This window comes from Aotus nancymaae, unplaced genomic scaffold (assembly GCF_030222135.1).
Source record: "Aotus nancymaae isolate 86718 unplaced genomic scaffold, 86718_ANA_hifiasm-v0.15.2.pri h1tg000077l, whole genome shotgun sequence".
NCBI classification, from domain to species: Eukaryota; Metazoa; Chordata; class Mammalia; order Primates; family Aotidae; genus Aotus; species Aotus nancymaae.
Window position 1 is genome coordinate 10,519,259 of NW_026988492.1, and position 24,533 is coordinate 10,543,791.

The 24,533-nt window shown below is 42.3% G+C and overlaps 1 protein-coding gene across 6 annotated transcripts in view; it reads right to left on the minus strand.

Moving 5' to 3' along the window:
- KIAA1217 (KIAA1217 ortholog) overlaps positions 1–24,533 on the minus strand; it is an 807,714-nt gene that overhangs the window by 109,056 nt on the left and 674,125 nt on the right. For all 6 annotated transcript variants that reach the window (XM_064368600.1, XM_012450132.3, XM_064368599.1 and 3 more), the window contains one exon: positions 3,609–3,807. In XM_064368600.1, the coding sequence (XP_064224670.1) occupies positions 3,609–3,807 (199 nt within the window). The remainder of the gene's footprint in view (positions 1–3,608; positions 3,808–24,533) is intronic.

The following is a 24,533-nucleotide window of genomic DNA, read 5'->3' on the forward strand; positions in this document are numbered from 1 at the left end:
AACCTCATGGGAGCCAGGGAAACGGCTGTGATTCTGGAGGTATTTAAAATGCATGAGGTTGGTTTATCATGACTTTAGAAACATATACATTCGAGATGAACCAACAGTAAAGGCCTGGATTGGATTTACTGTGGCAACATTTACAACGCAATATTCTGACCTGAACTCTCAGTAGCATTTCCCTAAGGAAAATATGAGGAACCTAACGCAATGATGAAACAGGCAACTTTAGCAAATATGCTCACACTTCAGAAACACTGAAGGATGTGCAATGAAATTTGTCTCTGAATTTAGAAGATTAAAGTCATTGTCATCAGTTGAAATCTACATGACACTTTTTTTTTGTCTTATATAATGCTGGTGGTGAAAATTTCTTCTACCATTCAAATAAAATATAATCGAGGCATTTTATGCATAAAATCAAAGAAATAGAATAATTCTTCGGAAATGACATGCATGTGCGCACATAGCATAAACATTATTGTCATCACCAAATAAAAACACTGTCTTCATTTGAACATTTTTAGGTTCATTTTTTATAATTAAATCAAAGTAACTGAAAAGTAAAATTACAGGCAAATTTATGAATCAGTGATTTTTCCAGTTAAATATGTTAAATGAGAGTTTTTTAAAAACATTAGGCTATAGGGCTGGGTGCAGTGGTTCACGCTTGTAATCCCAGCACTCTGGGAGGCCAAAGCGGGCAGATCACTTGAGGTCAGGAGTTCAAGACCAGCCTGGCCAACACAGTGAAACCCCACCTCTGCTAAAAATATAAAAATTAGCCAGGCATGGTGGTGCACACCTGTAGTCCTACTCAGGAGGCTGAGGCACAAGAATTGCTTGAACCCAGGAGGTATGACTGCAGTGAGCTGAGATCAGGCCACTGCCCTCCAACCTGGGTGACAGAGGGAGATTTAGTTTCAAAAAAAAAAAAAACATCAGGCTATCAGTACTACAACTTATGGATCAACAAGATCATGACTTTCACAAATGTCAACATATTGACTGAGAATTATTAGGGTTTAAAGTGATCGTCTCTTCTCTCAAGTGCTGGTTTCATTTATTCTATCAACTAGATTTCCATTAAGGATGATCATGACCTTTTCCTCCTAGTCTTCCCTTTCATTTCTCTTATTTTGTGACTACTTCTCGACTTTCCCAAATAACACAAAAAAGAAGTGAAAGTAGCCATACTTTGAAGTTTGGGAAAGGCTATAGAAAATGGTGCCTTATTGTAATATAAAAATCCTTGCATAGGCTGCAAGACAGTAAGGCTCAATTATTCATAATAACCTCGTCAGCCTTGAGCTCCATAATCAACTGTGGCTTCCCTAAGTTGCATGTTTACTTGCTATTACTGTGTCCTTCAATTCCTCTAATTGCAAATGCAGAAATATAAGATGATTGTTGTAACTGGCAGCTCCGTGTAAAAACACTACATGGGATTATATTACTACAAACATAGTCTTTAACTATAATGTGATTATTTCATGTTTCAAGTTTACACTTTGTGAATGCAAAAAATTTCTTTTGGTGACAGCTTGATTAATAATTTAGTTCAAAAACAAACATGAATTTTCGGATACTCATGAATATTTAAACACATCTTTAAAAAGCTGTAAGGTTGTGCAACAGATGTAGCATCTACACCTTGGGGCATGTGTCAAGCTTTGAAAGCTCTAAATTACTCATACACCTGGGCATATGCCTAAATATGTCATTTGTGATCTTTGGTAGATAAAGATCGGTTTACATTTATTATGCACTAGAGGCATATTTTTAAAAAGTGGTACCCATTGATTCCATGATGAAGAAACAGGGAAACTTGCCATCCCCCAGCGTGTGGACCCAGAAACCCCAAGTCCTGCCCCCAATGATTTGGTGAGGAAATATTCAAAGGGATCCAAAAGTTCTTGACCACGAAATGTGAACAGCCATGTTTGGCACAGCCATGTTTGGGGCAGAGCTTGGTACTTAGGTGGCTGTGTGCTCTTGAATAAGTCCCTCAGCTTTTATGCATCTGAGTTTCTGGTTCCATAAAATGAAATGGCTGGATTAGCCACCAAATAATCTGTGGAGTTCTAAAATGATTAGAGGCCATACTAGCAACTGCTTGCTTGTGTTTATCTAAGTCCTGTTTTCTAGGTTGTTTGGTTGGGACAGATCAAATGAGTTCTTTCTGCTGTATACATGACACCAAAATGACAATAAAGATGCTTTTGAGTGGGGTGTGGTGTCTCATGCCGTAATCCCAACCGTTTGGAAATCCGAGACTACAGGATTGCTTGAACTCAGGAGTTCCAGACCAGCCTGGGCAACATAGGGGGATTCTGTCTCTACAAAAGATTAAAAAATTAGCCAGATGTAGTGGCATGTGCTGGTAGTCCCAGCTACTCAGAAGGCAGAGGTGGGAGGATCATTTGAGCCCAGAAGGTTGAGGCTGCACTGAGCCATGATCATGCCACTAAGGTCCATGCTGGGTGACAGAGCAAAACCCTGTCTTCAAAAAAAAGAGAGATGAGGCCAGGCATGGTGGCTCACGCCTGTAATCCCAGCACTTTGGGAGGCCAAGGTGGGTGGATCACCTGAGGTCACGAGTTTGAGACCAGCCTGACTGACATGGGGAAACTCCTTCTCTACTAAAAATACAAAAAAAATTAGCTGGGTATAGTGGTGGGTTCCTGTAATCCCAGCTACTTGGGAGGCTGAGGCAGGAGAATCGCTTGAACCTGGGAGGCGGAGGTTGCAGTGAGCCAAGACCGCAACATTGCACTCCAGCCTGGGTGACCAAATGGAAAAAGAGAGAGAGAGAGAAAGAGAGAGAGAGAAAGAGAGAGCTGCTTTTGTTCCTAAACTATTCCCAATACCATTAATAGCAGGAGTCTCTTTAGCTTAATTTTGGAGGATATTCAACTGTGACCTCTGGAGAAAGCCCACCTGGAAAGTAAGATCTTCGGGTAAAGGATAACTATTTAAGAAATGAATAGAAAATAAGGATGCTTCTCAGTCTTTTTTCTTGTGGAAAATAATTCACAGTCTACAGTTTTTATTCTAACTTGTTATATGTAAATAATGACCCAGTGGGATCACTACCTAAAACATCCAGAGCGTCTGTCTACGGAGGAAAGAACACTTGAGAGGGAATTGGGAAAGCTCTAATATGAAGTATTGCCTTCAACCCTTATGACCTTGATCAGGTCTCTCCACCACCTTTTTGGGCCTTAGTTTCCCTAACTCTTAGATAAAATGGTGGACTGAATCATTTCTAGTGTTCTTTTCAGATGTAGCATTCAAAAATCTGTGGGGGAGGAGTTTGTCCTCATTTTTATAAACTATACCTTGTAAATGAATTGTAGAAAACCAGATAGTGAAATCATCTGACTGGATGAAATAAGCCTACCAATCAGGATAATGAATCTGCTTTCTTCACTACAATATAGAGAAATTAGAATTTTGTTCAAACTCTGTGAAAGTGATAAGATGGGAAAAAAATCCACTCTAAATTCAATATAGTGGGTAAAAAACCAAACAAACCCCAAAACAAAGAAACAAACAAAAAAAACTCTAATGCAATATGGCAGGCAAAAAATGATGTCACAACTTACCTTACATCATTTAATTCATAATAGACATTTCTGCTTTCATCTTTGATGTAAATGGCAACACTGGGCGACTCCAGCATTTTCATGGTGAGCTGCTGTGGAAAGGCACTTACAAAGAGAGCACGGATTGTGTCTGCACTTGTGATTTCATTCGGCATCCTGAGCTGCTTGGTTTCATCTCCATACTGGAGATAGAGAACCCCTGCACACAAAGGAAACAGTTACCAGTCATAGGTCAAGACTTACGGGACACACAGCACAAGCTGAGCCACTTCTTTCCTGCTGCACTTAGGAACGTCCAGGACAAGCTTGGAAAGCATGAAACAAGAGATCTTGGTTTGGAATTTCTAAGGAATGTACTGTCTGGTTATTGCGTAAGTACCCACTTTCATTCTTTGAAGTCCAAGCAGGTGTTAAAGAGCCTGATTTTCAACTATTTTAAATTCAAGGGCTGGGTGCAATGGCTCGTGTCTGCAATCCCAGTGCTTTGGGAGGCCATGGCAAGAGGATCGCTTGAGGCCAACGGTTCAAGACTGGCCTGGGCAATATAGTGAGATCCCATGTCTTTGAAAAATTTTTTTAAAAATTAGCTGGGTGTGGTAGCACATGCCGTAGTCCCAGCTACTCAGGAGGCTGAGGTGGGAAGAACACTCAAGACTAGGAGTTGGAGGCTGCAGTGAGCTATGATTGCACCACTGTACTCCAGCCTGAGTAACAGAGTGAGACCCTGACTCAAAAACAAACAAAGAAAAATTCAAAAAGCTAACCTCTGGTGGCCTAAAGCAAAAGACAATACTTAGCCAGGTGTGGTGACTCATGCCTGTAATCCCAGCACTTTGGGAGACTAAGGCAGGCAGATCACTTAAGATCAAGAGTTTGAGACCAGCCTGGCCAACATGATGAAACACTATCTCTATTAAAAATACAAAAATTAGCCGGGCGTGGTGGTGGGTGCCTGTAATCCCACCACTTGGTGGTGGGCTACTTGGGAGGCTGAGGTAAGAGAACTGCTTGAACCTGGAAGGCAGAGGTTGCAGTGAGCCAAGATTATGCTACTGCACTCCAGCCTGGGTGACAGAGTAAGACTCTGTCTCAAAAAAAAGAAAAGGGAATACTTAATTCCCTGGAAAGGTATATTTAGAAACCTGACCTCACAGAGTGATTTTTTTTCATTAACTAGGAATACAATCATTATAGTCCTGGGTAAGCTATACAGCTTAAATCTTTCTAGTCCATTCAGAAACAGTTTCAGTGGAAATGCGACAAGATTTCTGTGGTTCTAATACATATTTATTGAATGTTTATATCATGCTAAACTATCTATAAGAAAAGAATCCAGCACCTCAATGTTTCAGAAATAAAATGGAAGAAGAACAGGATCCCAGAGTTCCCAGGGAGTATGTGGCCCCAGTGCACCCTACCTCCTAGCCCTCATCCCCCTGTGGAGAGCAGTGCTGTCCCACATTGATTCTGGGCTTGGCTGCGTGACTTGCTTTGGCAAATGGGATATTAGTAAGTATGATGCAAAAGGAAAGCTTGATATGTGTTTATATCCTGGAGTTTGTCCTCTTGGTGAGCTTGGTCATGGGATGTTCCCTTTTAGAAGTCAGCTTCTGAGGAGTCCAACCTAGCCAAACGGGGAGGTCACATGCTGAGGAACCAACCCATCTAAGGGCCCATTCTACAGCTGGAACCACTGAGGTTATGTGGATGAGCCATCTTGGGAGTGGACTCCCCAGCCCCAGGTGAGCTACCCCAGCTGATGCCAACGGAAATGAGATGCTCCCTCCAAGCAGTGTCTAAATTGCAGAATCATATGCAAATAAATGACTGTCATGTGAAGTCACCATACTTAGGGTGATTAGTTACTCAGAAACGGATAACTGAAACAGGATATCTACAATCCTGACACTGAATTTCAGTCTTGCTTTTTGTGGGACTCTACCGGGATGAACTACTACCACTGGAGTAAGCTTTGGCAAGAGAAACTCAAACGAGACAACACTGACTTCCGGTTCAACATGGCAGCTCAGGTAATACATTTGTCTCCGCTTCCTCCAGAAATGCCATTACAGTGACAAGAAGGGAGAACAAAGCATACATCAAAGAAGTAAGGGAATGAGGGAGGAAGTAGACAAGAGGAAGCTGATACCTAAACCTTCAAGAGAATAACTCAACGTACAACACGCAGAGCCAGGGCAGCTCAGGAGATGGGGCTCCCGACCCTTCTGAAGGAAGAAACGCAGAGCGAGTTGAACGCATGGTGCCGGATGGAACTTTATTTTAAAATGGTGTAGCACAGGGCTCCCTAGGCTTCAGGCCACAAACCAGTACCTGTCCTTGCCTTGTTAGGAACCAGGCCACATAACAGGAGGCGAGTGATGGGTGAGCGAGGGATTCTTCATCTGTATTTACAGCCGCTCCCCACTGCCTGAGCGCCGCCTCCAGTCAGATCAGCGGCAGCCGTAAGACTCTCACAGGGGTGTGAACCCTATTGTGAACTGCGCATGTGCGGGATCTAGGTTGCGCGCTCCTTATGAGAATCCCATGCCTGACGACCTGTCAGTGTCACTCATCACCACCAGATGGAACTGACTAGTTGCGGGAAAACAAGCTCAGGGCTCCCACGGCTTCTACATTATGGTGAGTTGTCTAATTATGCCATTATATATTACAAAGCAGTAATAATAGAAATAAAGTACATGCTAAATCTAATGTGTTTGAATCATCATGAAATCATCTCCCCGCAACCCTGTACGTGGAAAAATTGTCTTCCACAAAACCGGTCCCTGGTGCCAAAAGGGTTGGGGACCAGTGATGTAGCAAATGTCCATCTCTCTTCTGAAGTCCACTCAGCCAAGTAGCCACACATCACATCCACAGAAGATGGAAGAGCCCACACGAGACACACTGGATTCGGGCTGATCAGGCATAGGGGAGGGGGCTGATGTGCCCTCCAACCAAATGCTGGAAAAGGGGCTAGCACCTTAGTCAGGATACTGGAGGGTCTGCTCTAGGAATGCTGACCGACCCATAAGAAGAGACAGACTTGTGTGTGTATGTGACAGACAGGGTCTTGCTCTGTCGCCCAGGCTGGAGTGCAGTGACATGATCAGGGCTCACTACAGCCCCAACCTCATGGATTCAAGTGATCCTCTCGCCCCAGACCCCCGAGTAGCTGGGGCCATAGGAGTGCATCACTATACCCAGCTAACTTTTTTGTATTTTGTTTTAGAGATGGGGTTTTGCCATGTTGCCTAGGCTGGTCTTCAATTCCTAGCTCAAGCAATCTAACCACCTTGGACTCCCAAAGTGCTGGGATGACAGGCATGAGCCACTGCACCTGCCCTGACAAACAGAGTTTTGAGGGTCATATTCAGCTTCTGTCTGGTCACCCCATAGTGAAGCAGCCGGACCCATGTATAAAACTTCCCGATATTACAACCATGCCTCATTCATGCATTAGCAGACTCCCAAGATTTCACAAATATTTTTATAAAAGCTTCTAACACAAATGAAAACACTCAAAGAAGCAGGAAGAAGAAACTCAGAAGAGACCAAACAGTCCAGTAAAAGGGGGAGTGTTTGGAGGATAAGACCAGATTCTGGGAACCATGAAAGCAGAATTAAAAAATTCAGTGAAGAAGAAAAAGTTGATGCAATCTGAGAAAGTGGAGCCAAACAAACAAACAAACAAACAAACAAACAAAAAAGGACTGAGAGATGAGAAAAGAGAGAAGAGCAATATGAAAAATATAATGATGTCAGAGCACCAAGATCCCCAGTAATGAAGAGTTGGGTAAAAGAGATCAGAAAAAAACAGAGTTTTCCAAAACAATATTATAAGAATGTTCTTTTTTCCCTGTAAACTGAAGGACATGAGATCGCAGATTGTAAAACTTCATGAAATGCTCAACACACAGATTTGTCACTGAGACATTCCAGAAGACAGGAGGAAAACAGAAATCCCAAAAGCTCCCAGAACAGGTAAAACATCACATAGGAAGGATCAGTTACCAGAAAGCCATTAGCTTTCTCAGCAGCAACTTCAGAAACCAAGAGATAATGGAGCAATGCCTTTGAAAACCTAGAGATAAATATTTTTGATCTAGGTCTAAACCTACCCAAACCATCAGTCAGGTCTCTATGAAAGTTGGTTTCTCAGTGAAGCATTCCGTGGTCCCCTTGGCTAGAATTTTAGTATTCATTCTCCCTACTATTTCATACTTTCATTTTTGCTTTATATCTCTTAGCATTTTCTACTATATGTTATAATTCATATCTTAATTCATGATATTGCTTATGCTTATGATCAGTTTCTCTTGCTAACATGTAAGTTTCATGAGCTCAGAGATTTTTTAATTTTTATTTTTAAAGAGATGGGGTCTTGCTCCGTCACCCAGGCTGGAGTGCAGTGGTGTGATCATAGCTCACTGCAGCCTCAAACTCTTGGCCTCAAGCAATCTTCCTGAGTAGCTGGGGCTAAGGGATTTTTTTTTTTTTAAGTTTTTTGTTGTTTGCAACTGTATGCTTAGTACCTATTAGACTACAAGTCATGAAGTAGTTTCTCAATAAATATTTGCTGAATGAATGAATGATTTATTAGCCATTGAAAAGGAATGTCTCATTTGTGGGTCTATCCGAGTTTTGTTAGATGATGTAACCAGCCTAGTAACCTTGCCCCTGGTTTGTGTCCACAGTAGAAATACATTCTGAAATGGCTGTTTCCTTGACTAGAGCAGTCCTTTCATGTCAGGCATAAGAGTTCCATGTCCCCTCTCCACCTGTGTTGACCCTCAGCTTTTTCAGGGAACTAGTTTTCCAGAATCTCCATGCTGTTACACATTTCTCAGAATGCAGAGAATACCTTTTAAGCCTGTCTGATCACAGATCATGCAATGTTTTGGCCCCAAGTGGGAGGTGTGGTGATGTCCCATGTGTTTGCTATGCTATATCAAAAGCCAAAACCACTCTTGAGGTCCATGACCCAGCCATGCCTGGGCGAGGTCACTGCAGGAAGTCCACTAATGGCCTCCCTACAGTTAAGTATCGCAGCTTGGCTCCCCCAGATGGTCTGGTTTTCATCCCCACATCTGCATTCTGTACATGCGTGTGCTTGAAATAGAATTTGTATGCTCTGGAGTAGGAAAAAAGTGGGCCTAAACTATAGTTACCTCAGGGTCTGGCTGGTGCAGCTGCCAGCTGGGTGCACGAGTCCAGTCACAGAACGTGACAAGCCAAAGAGGATGGGAAAGATGCCTCTGCCAACAGAATGGTCTTTTCACGCTTGACTTTTACACGGTTTACTTTCTCAGTCCAGGAAAGGTATTTAGAAATGCTTAGACTCAGAAGGAATTCTCTTAATATCCGACGGCGTTTTATTGGCATGGTGATGAAGAAAACCCACATGGTTTCTAGAGATTCTGCGTGCTTTGGCACGGCTTCCCTCACTCCAAGTTAGTGCTGGCTGCTTCAGATTCCCAGAGTTTGTCCCAGGGACTCTGCATCCCAAACTCCCTTTTGAAGAAGAAGGGATGAGGATGAGAGAAATGCATTTATAGATGCCTGCTGTATATCAGAAACAGTGTGTATGTATTTCATCTCATCAGCATAGTATCTCTTGTCAGATGGATACTATGACCCCATTTCACAGATAAGGAAATAAAAACTCAGAAGGTCCAAGCAATCTGCCTAAAAGTTACAACTCATCACTAAACTATATATCCACTTCTGCCAAATTCATAGACGCCATGCTCTCTCTAGAAGCATCGCTCCTGAAATCCTGCATTTAGCTCTGTCCATCTCCTACAAGTATCCTTTCAGGGCGACCTGAGCTGTTGTCACACTTTTAGACTGACCATCTGCTTGAAGATGTTGACGTGTGCTGGGTGCAGCTCAGAAAAAAGATTCTCGTCTTTACCTTAACTGAAAGGAATGCCATCACAGGATTAGAATCGATCCACATGCTGGGTGGGGGTGTGGGGAGGGAGGGGGAGGCGCTGAGCTCTGAAAGCTGCGCCAGAGTGAGTGTCGACATGAACCTTGCAATGCTCAGTATCCTCCTGAGAAACCTGAACACTGAAGTGTTCTTTCACCTCCATGGCTTTGCAAAGGCAACGTGGATTTTAACCAAGATCTCTTACTCACATTTTACAAAAAGCAGGGTGCCGTTGGCAGGTCACACTTGTGCCCACACATCTTCATTATCTTTTTCATCTCAGAATCAGTTCCAGAATGTGGGACATCTTCTAAAATATCTTTATCTTAACATGGTATCCAAGGATATTCACCATGTGACCTCAACTCCTCTTCTTGCCTTATTTTTCCAAAGCGTCCCACTTTGCTGGGGTACCACAGGGAGCCTGGACCTCTTACGGTGCACATTCATCCCACACGCCACGCCACGGGCTTCTCACTACCTCTTTGCTTCACATGCACATCAAGACCTCTGAACAATCTTCCTCCATTGCTACTCCATCATTTCTTCATTAAGAATGAAGGAATTAATTTACCTCACCTATGTGCTCATATTGTGTTTAGTTGAGATTCCAAGTATGGCTTTTTTTTTTTTTTTTTTTTGAGATGGAATCTTGCTCTGTTGCCCAGGCTGGAGTGCAATGGTATGATCTTAGCTCACTGCAACCTCACGCCTCCTAAGTTCAAGCATCTCTCCTGCCTCAGCCTCCTGAGCAGCTGGGACTGAAAGTATGTGCCACCATGCCCAGCTGATTTTTGTATTTTTTCAGTAGAGACGGATTTTCACTAAGTTCGAGACTGGTCTTGAACTCCTGACCTCAGGTGATCCACCTGCCTCGGCCTCCAAAACTGCTGGGATTACAGGTGTGAGTCACCATGCCAGGCTGCAAGCATGGCTTTTAATCCTCCACTATGGTTCATTGTATACAGTTTCCCTCATCAGACGGTAAGATACAGTACAGAGTTAGGGACCTAGTAGACACTCAGATACCTTTAGTTGAAACACATTAAATTATCCCTGTATTGTGGCCAAGTTAATATGATGTATGCTTGCCTTCTGGAATAGCAATACCATTTTCTCTGAAGGGCATCTTCTGCAGGCAGGTGATGGTGACAATTCCAAATAAACTAAATGCCTTAGTTTCTCCACATCCATGTTGGGATTATGCAGATCACCATCTGCAATACCAATGGCAAATGGCTAATGCCTTAAATATGTAAATGACTCTTACAGCATTTTCTAATGGGAAATAAGTTTTCACCTTAAGAAAAACATTAAAATTAAAATAACAAGGTAAATTTTTACCCCCATGACATTGGCAAAGGTTGATACAATAAATGGTGCTGACAAGGGATGGGTAAATGGGTACTCCCACGTATCACTGTTGGCAAAGTAAGCTGATACCATTTCTCTGAAAGGCCATTTGTCAATGTATCAAAAGCCCCCAAAATGCACACATGGTTTGAGGTGGTAATTCAACTTTCACACATTTAGGCACAATGACATCCTTACCAAGGCGCTCCATGATGTATCATTTGTGGGATAATATAGGGCGAGGGAGAATGTCCAACAATAGGGAATTGATTTAATAAGTAGCTCATTTAATAAATCAATTCACTGGAACACTCAACAGTTACTAAAAGGAATTGTAAGAGAATACAGCAATGAGAAAAAACTATATTTTATTTTATTTTATTTTTTTGAGACAGAGTCTTGCTCTGTCCACCCGGCTGGAGTGCAGCGGCAAAATCTTGGCTCACTGCAACCTCTGACTCCAAGGTTCAAGCTATTCTCCTGCCTCAGCCTCCTAAGGAGCTGGTATTACAGGTGTGCACCACCATGCACGGCTAATTTTTTGTATTTTTTTTTTTTTTTTTTTTTTTTAAAGATGGGGTTTCTCCATGTTGGTCAAGCTGGTCTTGAACTCCTGACCTTAGGTGATCCGCCCACCTCGGCCTCCCAAAGTGCTGGGATTACAGGATTGAGCCACCGTGCTCGGCAAAAAACTATATTTTATTAAGTGACAAAGCATATTATAAAACAGAACTAGATTTATAGAAATCAATTAATCACCTTGAGGACAGTGATGGACTCCATGTTTTGTGAGGCCTGAAGCTTACACAATTTTGAGGGGCCTCTTTAAGAATAAGAATACAACATTTAAAACATAAACTTAGGTATGAAAGTGGATATTTATATTTAGAGGGGCCCGAACCTTGGTTTCATTAGGTTCACAGTGAACCTACCTACCTCCCTGATGACTATACACCAGAGTGTTAAGAGTGGTAAGTTCATTCAGATTTCCTTAAGATTTTCCATATCTTCTTTCTAAAATAAGCATGTTTTGATTTGATAATCTTCAAAGGCAACTTCCACACTAAAATCTAAAACTTCCGTCTAAAAAATAGCTAAACAGACAGGCCAGTTAGGAATCCTACTCAGTTAACTGGGTAATTTTTGAAGCCAGAGGAGATAAGCCAAGGGCTGCTCACATAAAACTTTCAGTGTAGTTGGCAGAATGTACATTGGCATCTGAAACGGGGAAGACATTGATATTTAAGGTAGGCAAAAGATTCCAGTATAGTTAACATAATAGTATATCCTTAAGAGACTGTATTCAAGACTCTTACGATTTAAAACTAAAAAGAGGGTGGGCGTGGTGGCTCACCCCTGCAATTCCAGCATTGGGGAGGCTGAGGCAGGCAGATCACGAGGTCAGGAGATCGAGACCATCCTGGCCAACATGATGAAGCCCTGTCTCTACTAAAAATATAAAAATTAGCTTGGCGTGGTGGTACGTGCCTGTAATCCCAGCTACTCGGGAGGCTGAGGCACAAGAATTGCTTGAACTCAGGAGGTGGAGGTTGCAGTGAGCCAAGATTGTGCCACTGCACTCCAACCTGGTGACTGAGTGATACTCTTTCTCAAAAAACAAAAACAAAAACAACAAAAACCCACCACCACTACCACCACCAACAACCACAAAACAAAAACAGAAAGAATATAATGTACTTAGAGGTACCCTAGAGGCACCTGTAGAAATGACTTCATTCATTCATTCACTAGACAAGTTCCCATCTTGTGCCAGGTCTATGCCAGGAACTGGTGGGTACAAAAGCAATCAAAAGAGTCTCAATCTCTTTCTTCTTGGAGGTGTTTTCTGGTCTCCCTCTGTGTTCTAACCCCTGCAGTGGTTCCATAAATGGCACTATCCTTCAGAAGTTAGCAACGCATACCTGACACCAGCTGACATTTTGTTTCAAACACAGCAGCGGTTTGAACAAGGGTGTGTGTGTTCCTCAAATGGCTCTAGGATACCTTCTGATATCAGTAACTTCTCAAATCCCTGAGAGAACACTCCCGCTGCTAAGTCCCTTCCTATAGGATAGCTTTTCAAGTAGGTGACAAAGCAGAATGATGAAAGTTGCCTTGTGAGGAACAAAAAGATAATAGAAAATTCATTCTCTGCAGAAAGCCTGGATTTAAAAAAAAATTTTTGGAATAACTTTACTCTTGGATTTCACTGTTTTTATCTTGAATTGGGTAAACACCAAATTTTTGCTGCATTCAAGAAGGATCTATCAGTCATTTTCTTATTTTACTTAGTGACCTGATACTTGAAGACAATGTAATACTTTGCCAGTCTCTAAATGAATCTTTATGAAGGACTGAGAAATTCCAGGCAATAGTAATGTTAAGCTAAATCCCAATTTTGAATGTGCTTTAGGCCAAGTGCAGTGGCTCATTCCTGTAATCCCAAAACTTTTGGAGACTAAGGTGGGCGGATCACTTGAGGTTAGGAATTCGAGACCAGCCTGGGCAACATGGTGAAACCCCGTCTCTACTAAAAATACAAAAATTATCTGGGCATAGTGGTGTGTGCCGGTAATCCCAGCTACTTGGGAAGCTGAGGCAGGGGAATCACTTGAACCTGGGAGGCAGCACCTGCAGTGAGCTGAGATCATGCCACTGCACTTCAACCTAGGTGACAAACTAAGACTCTAACTAAAAAAAAAGTGCTTTAAAGACTCATAAGTGTGGGCAACCTATGTTAGCACCCTGAAGGAACATGTTAAAAGGCAGATCTATAGGAAGTAATATGTGATAGAGCCTTGTCCCCCATAACCACCTGACAGATGGCAGTCACTGGGCAGAATTCTGGTAGGAGGCACTCATTCTCAACAGAAAGCCTTGGGGCTTACCCCTTTAACTTTGTTTTGTTTTAGACAAATTGGTGCAATTGGAATTCAAGTGAAATGATAACATCATTGAAATAAGCATCCCAAGGCATTTATCGTAAAAATGGCTGGAAGAATTTGATTGATGACTTCTGGAATTCAGACTGTGTGAAAGATGCTGATTTCTAGTGCTGTGATCCTGATCATCCCAAATAGGTCTTCTTGTCCCTTTGCATGGATATTTAGAAACTTGTCCATGAAGAAGCTATATGCAAAGTTACAACAGAACTTGTAGCCACATCAGTTGAGTCTTCATTTTCATCTCAAAGGTCACTCAACAATTAAAGGAGAAAATATTATAAGAAAATGCTGTTAACATGATTCTAATTATGACTATGCTACAACTGTAACTGAATTCTCTCTTACACTTAAAGTGAGCTGTGGTTTAAATCAAATATTGTAATATCAATTCATGTTATAAGGCTAGTATAAACCTGGATATTAGACAAAGAGAATTGTATGGTTTTGCTGTGTCCCCACCCAAATCTCATCTTGAATTGTCACTCCCCTAATTCCCATGTGTTATGGGAGGGACCTGGTGGGAGGTAATGAATCATGGGGGTGAGTCTTTACTATGCTGTTCTTGTGATAGTGAATAAGTCTCATGAGATGATGGTTTTATAAAAGAGAGTTCCCCTACACAAGCTCTCTCTTTGCCTGCCACCATGTAAGACGTAACTTTGCTCCTCATTTGCCATTCGCCATGATTGTGAGGCCTCCCCGGCCATGTGGAACTGTGAGTCCATTAAACCTTTTTTCTTTATAAATTACCCCATCTAGGATGTGTCTTTATTAACAGCATGAGAATAGACAAATATATAGAAAAAGAAGGGATTTTACATTCAAATGCAAAGCCCTAAATAAAATATTAGTAAAGCAAATATAGCAATATATGAACAAATACATCAAGATCCAAAATAATTTCTCAGGAATGTAAGGATGGTTTAACATTAGACAGTCTAGTCCTAACATTGTCTGAAATAAAAATAAATAAAAGAACACACTCATCTTAACAGAGTCAGCTAAATGTTAAGAAAAATCCAAGACACATTCATAATTTTTTTAAAAACCAGTAATTTAAGAATTAAAAAGAATGTTCCTAACTGCTCAGCAAAAACCTCAAACAAGTATCACGCTTAATGATGAAATGTTAGAAGCATTGTTTTAAAATTTGGAGTTTCTGCTGTCACTGTATCTGAAGAACTTCCTAGCACAGTTAACATAAGAAAAAGAAATAAAGGGCATACGTATTAAAAAGAGATAACCAAAATGATACTGTTTATAGATGATACAATAATGTAAGGACACCTGTAGATACACTATTAGAACTATTCAGAATGACTGAATGATATAGGATCAATACCTAGGATCGACAGCAACCTGAAATACTGGAAAAAATAGAGAATACTGTTTAATAAAAATATGCCACTTATGGCCAGGTGCGGTGGCTCATGTCCCTAATCCCAGCACTATGGGAGGCCGAGGTGGGTGGATCACTTGAGGTCAGGAGTTTGAGACCAGCCTAACCAACATGGTGAAACTCCGTCTCTCCTAAAAATACAAAAATTAGCCAGGTGTGGTGGCACATGCCTATAGTCCCAGCTACTTGAGAGGCTGAGGCAGGAAAACTGCTTAAACCCAGAAGGTGTGAGGTTGCAGTGAGCTGAGATCACAACATCGCACTCCAACCTGGGTAACAGAGCAAGACTGTCTTAAAAAAACAAACCAAACAAAAACAACAAAAGAACCCCACAATAATGAGAGGGGGTACTTGCTCCGCCAGATTCCAGCACTATTAATACAGTGTGGCTTGGCACAGGGATAGGACAAATAGGAGTACACAGCGAAACAGAGAGCCTAGACAAAGACACAGGCTTTGTGAGAGCTTGATATATGACAGAAGTGGTCATACAAACCCGGGGAAATGACGATTCAATAAATAGTGTCAGGAAAATTGATTTTCCAAATGGAAAAAGTAAAAAATACATCCCTTTCTTACACCGTAAGTAAAGTCAATTCCTGATGGACCAAAGACATACATGTGAGAAGCTCAACTCTGAAACTTCACATAAACAAAAAACTGAAAATGCCACATGGTGGTGTCTCCCAGCGTATTGGTACAGGGAAGGATTTTAAAAAGAAACAAAAATCATAAACTATACTGGAAAATGTTGCCTAATTAGACTACAATGAAATGAGCATTTTGAACTACAAAAGACATTGTAAACAAAGTAATGAAGACAAACCACAGTCAGAGAGAAGATGTTTACAATTCACATGCTCTACCAAGGTTAGCGTTCAGAATAATTAAAGAACCTTTACAAAGCAATAAGAAAGTGGACAATAATGAATATCCAAAAACGGATATAAATAGGCAATTCAATGGGAAGGAAACTCCAGTGGCCAATACATTAGTAATTATGGACATAAAAATGAAAAAAGTGACATTCTATTTTATCCCCATCACAAAGGCAAAAGTCAGAAAATCTATTAGCCTCAAGTACTGGTGAAGACGTGAGAAAATAGAACCTGTTACTCATTGCTGGTGAGAGTGTAAATTTGCATAATCACTACAAAACACCTGATAAAGTTGAAGAGGTGTCTCCCATGCCTAGCTGTCTTTTACGCTGACCATCACAGAGAAATCTCATATGTGGGCACTTTTTCCACGGTGCTCATTGTAGCACCATTTGTCATCTGCTTGTTCTCAGTGGTTTATTTGTACAATGGAACAGTAAACAGCAGTAACAAATTATAACTAGAACTATCTGTATCAACATGGATAAATCTCAAAAACAATGCTGAGTGAACACAGAAACTTACAAAAGGATATGTGGAGTATGATCCTACTTATGTAAAGCTTTATAACACACAAAACAATAATACACATTGTGAGTACAGTAGAAGCCCAAAATTTGAATAGCAGTTACACCCTCCAACTCCAGCACGTGGTTAGCTCTGGGAAAGGATGGGGAAAGAAAGTACATGGGGTTTTACCATATTTTACTTTTATAGCGTAAAAGGGCTCAAGCATTTACAGAAACATGTTTTTCTTTTTAAAACGTGACAAAGGTGACTCCTCAAGGACCTAGAAATAGAAATTCCATTTCATCCAGCAATCTCATTACTGGGCATATAGGGTATATACCCAAAGGATTATAAATCCTTCTATTATAAAGACGCATGCACACGAATGTTCATTGCAGCACTGTTTACAATAGCAAAGACTTGGAACCAACCCAAATGCCCATCAATGATAGACTGGCCAAGGAAAATGTGGCACATATACACCATGGAATACTATGCAGCCATCAAAAATGATGAGTTTGTGTCCTTTGTAGGGACATGGATGAATCTGGAAACCATCATTCTCAGCAAACTGACACAAGAACAGAAAATCAAACACTGCATGTTCTCATGCATAGGTGGGTGTTGAACATCGAGAACACATGGACACAGGGAGGGGAGCATCACACACTGGGGTCTGTTGAGGGGGTAGGAGAGGGACAGCAAGGGGGTGGGGAGTTGGGGAGAGATAACATGGGAAGTAATGCCAGATATAGGTCATGGGGGGAAGAAGGCAGCAAATCACCTTGCCATGTATGTACCTATGCAACAATCCTGCATGATCTGCACATGTACCCCAGAATCTATAGTACAATAAAAAAAATAAAAATAAAAAATAATAAAAAGAACAGTAACAAAACAAAACAAAAAATAAATAAACAAATCTGACAAAACCCTATGTAGCACTTGCTATGTGCCAACCACTGATCCAAACTCCTCCACATATTAATTCATTTAACCTTCTCTATGAGGTCATTACTATTATCCCCATTTCACAGACGAGGAACACTGAGGCAAAGAGATGTAAGTCGTGTGACTTACCCAGCTAATCATCATTACCACTGTGCCATTCTGCTTCTCAGACATTCAACAGACACTAACATCTGTTTATTGTATTATGTTTTCTGTATTTTCTCCATTCGAAAAATCACTATAAAAGTGACAAAAGAGAGCTGTCTTAATGGTTCCCCTTCCACAGAGCCCTCAGATCTGACTCAGGAGGCCAAATCTGGATGTAGTTATGGGACTTTGGAAGTTTCCCTTAGCTTGTGATGAGTGGTTGTAGAAATTTTATTATAAAGCAAAGAGCAAAGGTCATAAAGAACGGGATAGAGATTTTCTTTCTTTTTTTTTTTTTTTTTTGAGATGGGTCTCGCTCTATTGCCACCCAGGCTGGAGTGCAGTGGTGTGATCTTGGCTCACTGTAACCTCCACCTCCTAGGTTCAAGCAATTATCCCACCTCAGCCTCCCAAGTAGCTGGGATTACAGGCATGCATCACCACGCCCAGCTAATTTTTATATTTTTAGTAGAGACAGGGTTTCAGCATGTTGGCCAAGATAGTCTCAAACTCTTGACCTTAGGTGATCCACCTGCCTCAGCCTCCCAAAGTGCTGGGATTACAGAGGTGAGCCACCATGTCCAGCAGAGATTTTCTTGAAGGTAAGAACAAAAATGTAAAAGTTCAGTAATAGTAGCCCCAGGAAAAAAAAAAATTGGCCTTTTAGGGATATGAAACAGTTTCTAATGCATGTTTTCAAAGCATCAAAAAGACTTTGAATATAATTTCTTTTTTTTAAAAAAGGTTATAAACACTGCTCCCTAGGAGATTTATACTTCCTGCATTTTCTTCAATCACAGTGATTAGCAGATTTAGGCGCAGAGATTATGGACTTTAGTGAGAAACTGCCTGAGTGAATCTAAAATTTTTCTTGGGTGCTAAAGTATTAGTATTTTACATGATGATAACCAGTAGTTATTAAAGAGGAGTGAATATATCTTTAAAAAAGTTTTCAGCATGAAATGCTAATTTTTATATAATTTACAAGTAGATAAGCAAAGCGTCAATGTGAAGTATATGAATTTTATTGTTCAACATTTATTTTCTACTATTAGGAAAAAATTGTTCTGCTTAAAAAGGTACAACCTGTTTGGTCCTCGAGTAGGAGGAGAAAGACACTGGAGATGTATCAACTCGATTAGCTTTTCCACTCTGGTAAACCAAAGTCAGGATCCCAGGAATTTCCAGGGAAAACTACTTTGTAAGTGAAAAGAACAGTGTTGGCTGGGCGAAGTGGCTCACACCAGTATTCCCAGAACTTTGGGAGGCTGAGTAGGGAGAAGGATCCTTTGAAGCCAGAAATTTAAGGCAGGCCTGAATAATATGGTGAGATCGTCTCTACAAAAAGTAAAAAAATCAGCCGGGTGTGGTGGCAGATGCCTATAGTCCCAGCTACTAGGGAGGCTGCAGTGAGCTATGACTGTACCACTGCACTACAGCCTGGGTGACAGAGCAACACTGTGTCTCAGAAAAGAAAAAAGAAAAGAAAGGAAAAGAAAAGAAAAAAAAACAAGCAAAAAAAAAAAAAAACAAAAAAAACGTGGTGCTTCTTTATACTTTTACTCCGTTTATGTTAATTATAAGAAAGAAAAATCAAGCCATTCTTTGACAACAAATGTAAACAAGTGTTAGCAGACCTGTGCCTGTGGGATTCCATTTCATAGGATGAGCACCCGACTTTTTCAAGCTCATTTTTAAAAATAGTAAATGTGGGATGCTTAGATTCCATAAAGTCTTATCCTTGGGTACCACTTCTTCCCACCTCTTCCCTTTTCTCACTCCCATTCGTAGACTTTACACCACCGTCTCCTTCCTCTCCACTGAGTCTCAATGCCCAGCCCTCCACGGGGGTTCCCTGTCCCAGCAATTCTAGTCTGCATCAGTCTATGCTCTCAGGGGAATATTTTAGGGGAACAATTCCCATCATTCTATGAATGACTGGTCTTTGTGTGTGCCTGAGCCTCCTTGCAAAGTGGAAAGGAGCTGGAGGGAGGATGGAGAGGAGGGAAGACGACTTGCTGCAGGCTTGGATGTCGGGGGGGGACCCTTCCTGATCCAGCCCACAACTGTGAGTCCTCAGAGTTAGGGGTGCATTCATTCATGTGGCCCTTAAATATGAGTGCCTCAATCAAAAGGTAACACTGGTCACAGGCAGCTATGGAGAGAGATTTGGGAACACTCAAATTTCACTCCTTCCTTTTTCGTTCCCCCAATCTACTGAAGGAGTGAACAGAGTTGGAAATATGGCCAGTCAGGGAGGGTGAGGCAGACTCTTAGCAGCTGTTCCTCTTCTGGGCAGATTTTTCTCAGCTTCTTCTTAGGTATCTGAGGGGGAGGCTCAGATTTTTTCCCCCAGTGGGTGGGGAGAAAGACTGTGTGGGCAGTTTGAGGAAATTCATATCACGCTGGCCTTCATTTTGGAGCTCTTAAAAAAAAAAAGACAGGCTGTATCTCTTACGTGACCTGAAAACATAAAGGAATCTAATCCATCCATTGCCAGCTCTTTTAGGAATGATCAGCTTCCCCAAATCCTCGTGAGTTGATTTGATGGAAGTACAGGGATTAGGGGTGTTAAGTCCCGAACGAATAAAGGTCAATCTGTGGAATGGAGGAGGAGTCTGGGAAGGAAGTCCCTATGCCCCCATCCTTGCCCAACATTGGCGTATGCACCCCTTATACTGAGGGGTGACAAAGAGCTCCGTTTGCAGGGCACGTGGAGGGAAACTGCCCATGCAGTTTAGGAAAATCACTCGCGTGGGCCTGAGCCTCCTTGCAAAGTAGAAGGGAGATGGAGGGAGGATGAGGAGGAGGGAAGGTGGCTTGCTGCAGGCTGGGATAGGGGGACCCTTCCTGATCACATGATCCAGCCCACAACTGTGAAGGCTCAGAGAAGTCTAAAATCAAATCTGGTGTCCTTGGTCATCATGAAGGTATATTTGTCAAAGTATGAGGATAGAACACATTTTATCTTAACAGTTTGTTAGCTTGATTTATACTTTTAACAATATTTAGACGTGGGGTATACAAGCCTCTGGATTGTTGCCCCAGGCAGGCTTGTGTGTGATGCAGAAAGACAAGGGTGTTTCCCAAGCGTCAGCATCAAAGCCAGGAACAGAACCTTCTCCGCCTGTTGGCACTCACGTTATTGTGCTGTCCACTCCATCCACAGGTTATGTTACTTTTATTTCTTAGGTCATGCTATGGAGGTGGATACCTGAACACCCTCTAATTCTGCAGGGATTTGACTGCTTTATTTTTGTTTTTTTTTTTGTTAGTAGCAAAAACTGAGTCATGCTGAGCTGCTTCTACATCGGTGAACAACGTTTGTTACCATTTAAGCTCTAAGGTTTTCCTGTTACTGTCCCGTGCCAATTATGTTGTTATTTGTTCGCTCTCTGGTTCCTACTGAAAGTTTTCATTAGGTTTTCCTAGGGCTGTTAGAAAAGTTCCTTCCCCTGTGACAGGGACAGCTGCCCTGGCGACACTCTCAGGCAAATCCAGCCTGACTATAGCCTGAAGCTAGCAGCTAGCCGGATCATCCCTTCCTTCTGAGGCTGGTTCCTGGCTCTCTGCCCACTCCCCTCCCTGGGTCTCCCTGCTGTTCCCAGCACAGCTCCTCCCATGTCCTCAGACCCACGCCAGAGGGTGTGGATCTGCTGGCAGCCTTGTCTGTGTCTTCTGCCTTTATACGCCCTGCCCCTGTGGGAGAACTGGAATGTCCTTCTCTCGGCCCTGGCCAGAGCAACAAAGGGGTTCCTGAGGGAGCTACTGCTTCTGAGGGTCCAGAGAGACGGCAGTGAAAACAGCTCAGTTCTCTAAGGCTGGGGACAGACTCTCAGATCACAGTTTTGTGTGCCAGTGTGCAAGAGTGTGTGAGCGTCAAGCAAAGACGGAAGCGGGTTGAAACGATCTGTTGGCCTCGTGTTTGGATCTGGGTTGTTTGGTGGCATGTGTTCTGATAGGGAAGAGGGTTTTTACAAAGTGTTTGCAAGGCTCATCTAATGTTGGAAGGTGTATCTTTTTATGCTTTTTTTTTCTGGCCCCAAGAGCAAGTGGGAGAAAAGAGTCACTGCTAGTGGAAGTGCAGGTGCGTGGAGGGTAACAAGAGATCAGGTGGCCAGGTGTGGGGCCTCACACAAGCACTTTGGGAGACTGAGGTGGGCAGATCACCTGAGGTCAGGAGTTCGAGACCAGCCTGGCCAACATGGCAAAACCCTGTCTCTACTAAAACTACAAAAATTAGCTGGGGTGTAGTGGTGGGTGCCTATAATCCCAACTACTCAGGAGGCTGAGGTAGGAGAATCACTTGGACCTGGGAGGTGGCGGTTGTATTAGCCGAGACTGCACCACTGCACTCCAGCCTGGGCAACAACAGCAAGACTCTGACTGAAAAAACAAAGAGCTCAGCCTACCATGCTGTCCCAAACTGCCTGGCCTCCAACCATGCAGGGACTTTAAGAGCAGCTGTCTCTGGGAGCACTCGTTCCCATGACTTAAATCTCTAAGGCTGGCCTTCACAAACCTAACTTTTCAACCCACCCTTAAAAAACCCCAGAAGACTTTTTGGTCGTGCCTTTACCTTTCGTTCTCTGTTACCTTCCGAAGAGGCATTTAGGAGACATCACATCTGCCTACTTCCTCCTCGCCATTTTCGTTTGAAGTTCTGGCGCTAGCCTTTTATGAGTCGCTTCTGTTCTCAACCACACGATCACACAATAAAGAACAAATGTCTGAGGGTGGCGAAAGCATGCAGGGTCCCGTTTGAACAGCTCTGAGAGTGGTGGGTGGGGCGAGACCGCAAAGACAAGGTGCCCGTCCTTGGACGGGTCCATGTCCCCCGATATTCCCATCACTGCCTGTAAAATACAAGTCCTCCTTCCGGATTCACCACCAATCACCTTTCTCTCTTCATTAGTACAGAGGTAGAAGCCCCCCAAATGCCTCATTACCAAAACAACAATTGTTGGCATTCCAACTTAACTTAAAGCACTTGGAAAAAAGCAATCAATCCTGTAGGTACCACTCCCAATCTCTTTTGTTACCTAAGGAAATTATCAAGCAAAGTCATCCGTACTGGGCTACCCCCGATCATAACATGCATTGAACAAGTTGAGCACCTACCCCGGGTGGAAGGAATCTGCTTCCCTTATAGGCATCTGTGCATTCTGTCAGCTTTACCTTCTATAATAGCAATTCAGCTCAAATATAAACATTATGCTTATATAACAAGCACAACAAAAGGAAGAATAATAGTCTGTGTCCCTTTTCCACAGGACAAGATAATTCAACCTACGCGGCGTGCTTATGCAAGGAGGAACTAAAGCAAAGCAGACTGAACTATTATCTTCATCCTTAAATAAATCCTTTAGGAATAGAGAGCTGTTGATGAAACTTAGGACTGTTTTAGATTTACAGAGCAACAGTATTGCCTCAAACTTAACACTTAAACAAAATGGGCATGGTGAAAGATGGATTTCATTTACTCCAGAAATATTTATTGAGTACCACCATGTACCACAGTCCTCTAAAACAGGGGTTACAATGGGAAGCTCAGCAATCATAGCTTCTATTGATGTAGATAGAAAATAAGCTCATAAACAAGTAAGGGTAGAGAGTGCCAAGTAAAGGACAAAACAGGGCGTGGGGAATAGAGAGCAGCGGGGTGGAAGTGGGCGGCTTGCTATTTTATTCATAGTAGTTGCACATCCTGCTGATGTGAAGATACTTGGAAGAAGTGTGGAAGCGAGCCTTGTAGATATCTGGGGGAAGGAGGCAAAGGGAAAAGCAAGTTTTCTTGAGATGAAAGCATGCTGGATGTGTTCCAGAAACAGCAGAGAGCTACTGCGTTTGGAGGGAAACGAGTGAGATGAGAAACGGAACGAGATGAGGTTAGAAAGGTGGCAAGTGGTCAGATGGTGGAGGCCCTTGTACTCTTGATTGAGCTGGAAGTCAATAGAGGATTTTGAGCAGAGGCATGACAAGATGAGATCAATGGTTAGGGCTGCTCTGTTAAGAATTAACTACGGGGCTGGGCATGGTGACTCACGCCTGTAATCCCAGCACTTTGAGAGGCCAAGGCAGGTGGGTCACCTGAGGTCAGCAGTTTGAGAGCAGCCTGACCAATACGGTGAAACCTCATCTCTACTAAAAATACAACAATTAGCTGGGCCTATATTCCCAGCTACTTGGGAGGCTGAGATAGGAGAATCACTTGAACTCGGGAGGCAGAGGGTGCAGTGAGCTAAGATCATGCCACTGCACTCCAGCCTGGATGACAGAACGAGACTCTATCTCAAAAATAATTAACTACAAGGGACAAGGACTAAAATCAAGAGACTACAGGAAGTTGGGGCAACAATTCAGGAAAGTGATTGTGGTGGGTTGGACCTGAGTGCAGGGTTAGATAGAGATGGTGAGAAGTGGCTGGATTTGTGCATACATATTAGAAGAAGAGTGAATGAGACTTCCCATCAGATTAGATATGAAATGAGATCAAAAGATGAGTCAATATACAAAGGGTGTTGTTGTGAGTAACTAGCACAACAGGGTTAAAATTCATTGAGATGGGGAAGACTCTGGGAGGAGACAGTTTTATTGGAGGAACTAAGAAGTTCATTTTTGGACTTGTTGACGTTGAGATGTCATGCAGACAATCTGAACTATCAATCTGGATTTCAGAGGACACATCCAGGCTGGAGGGGTCATCATCCTATAGCTGACATTTGGTACTATGGGGCTAGATCCATGCACACTGATGGCATGAATTGGAGAAGCAATGAGGTCTAGGGCAGAAGCCAATGTCTATGG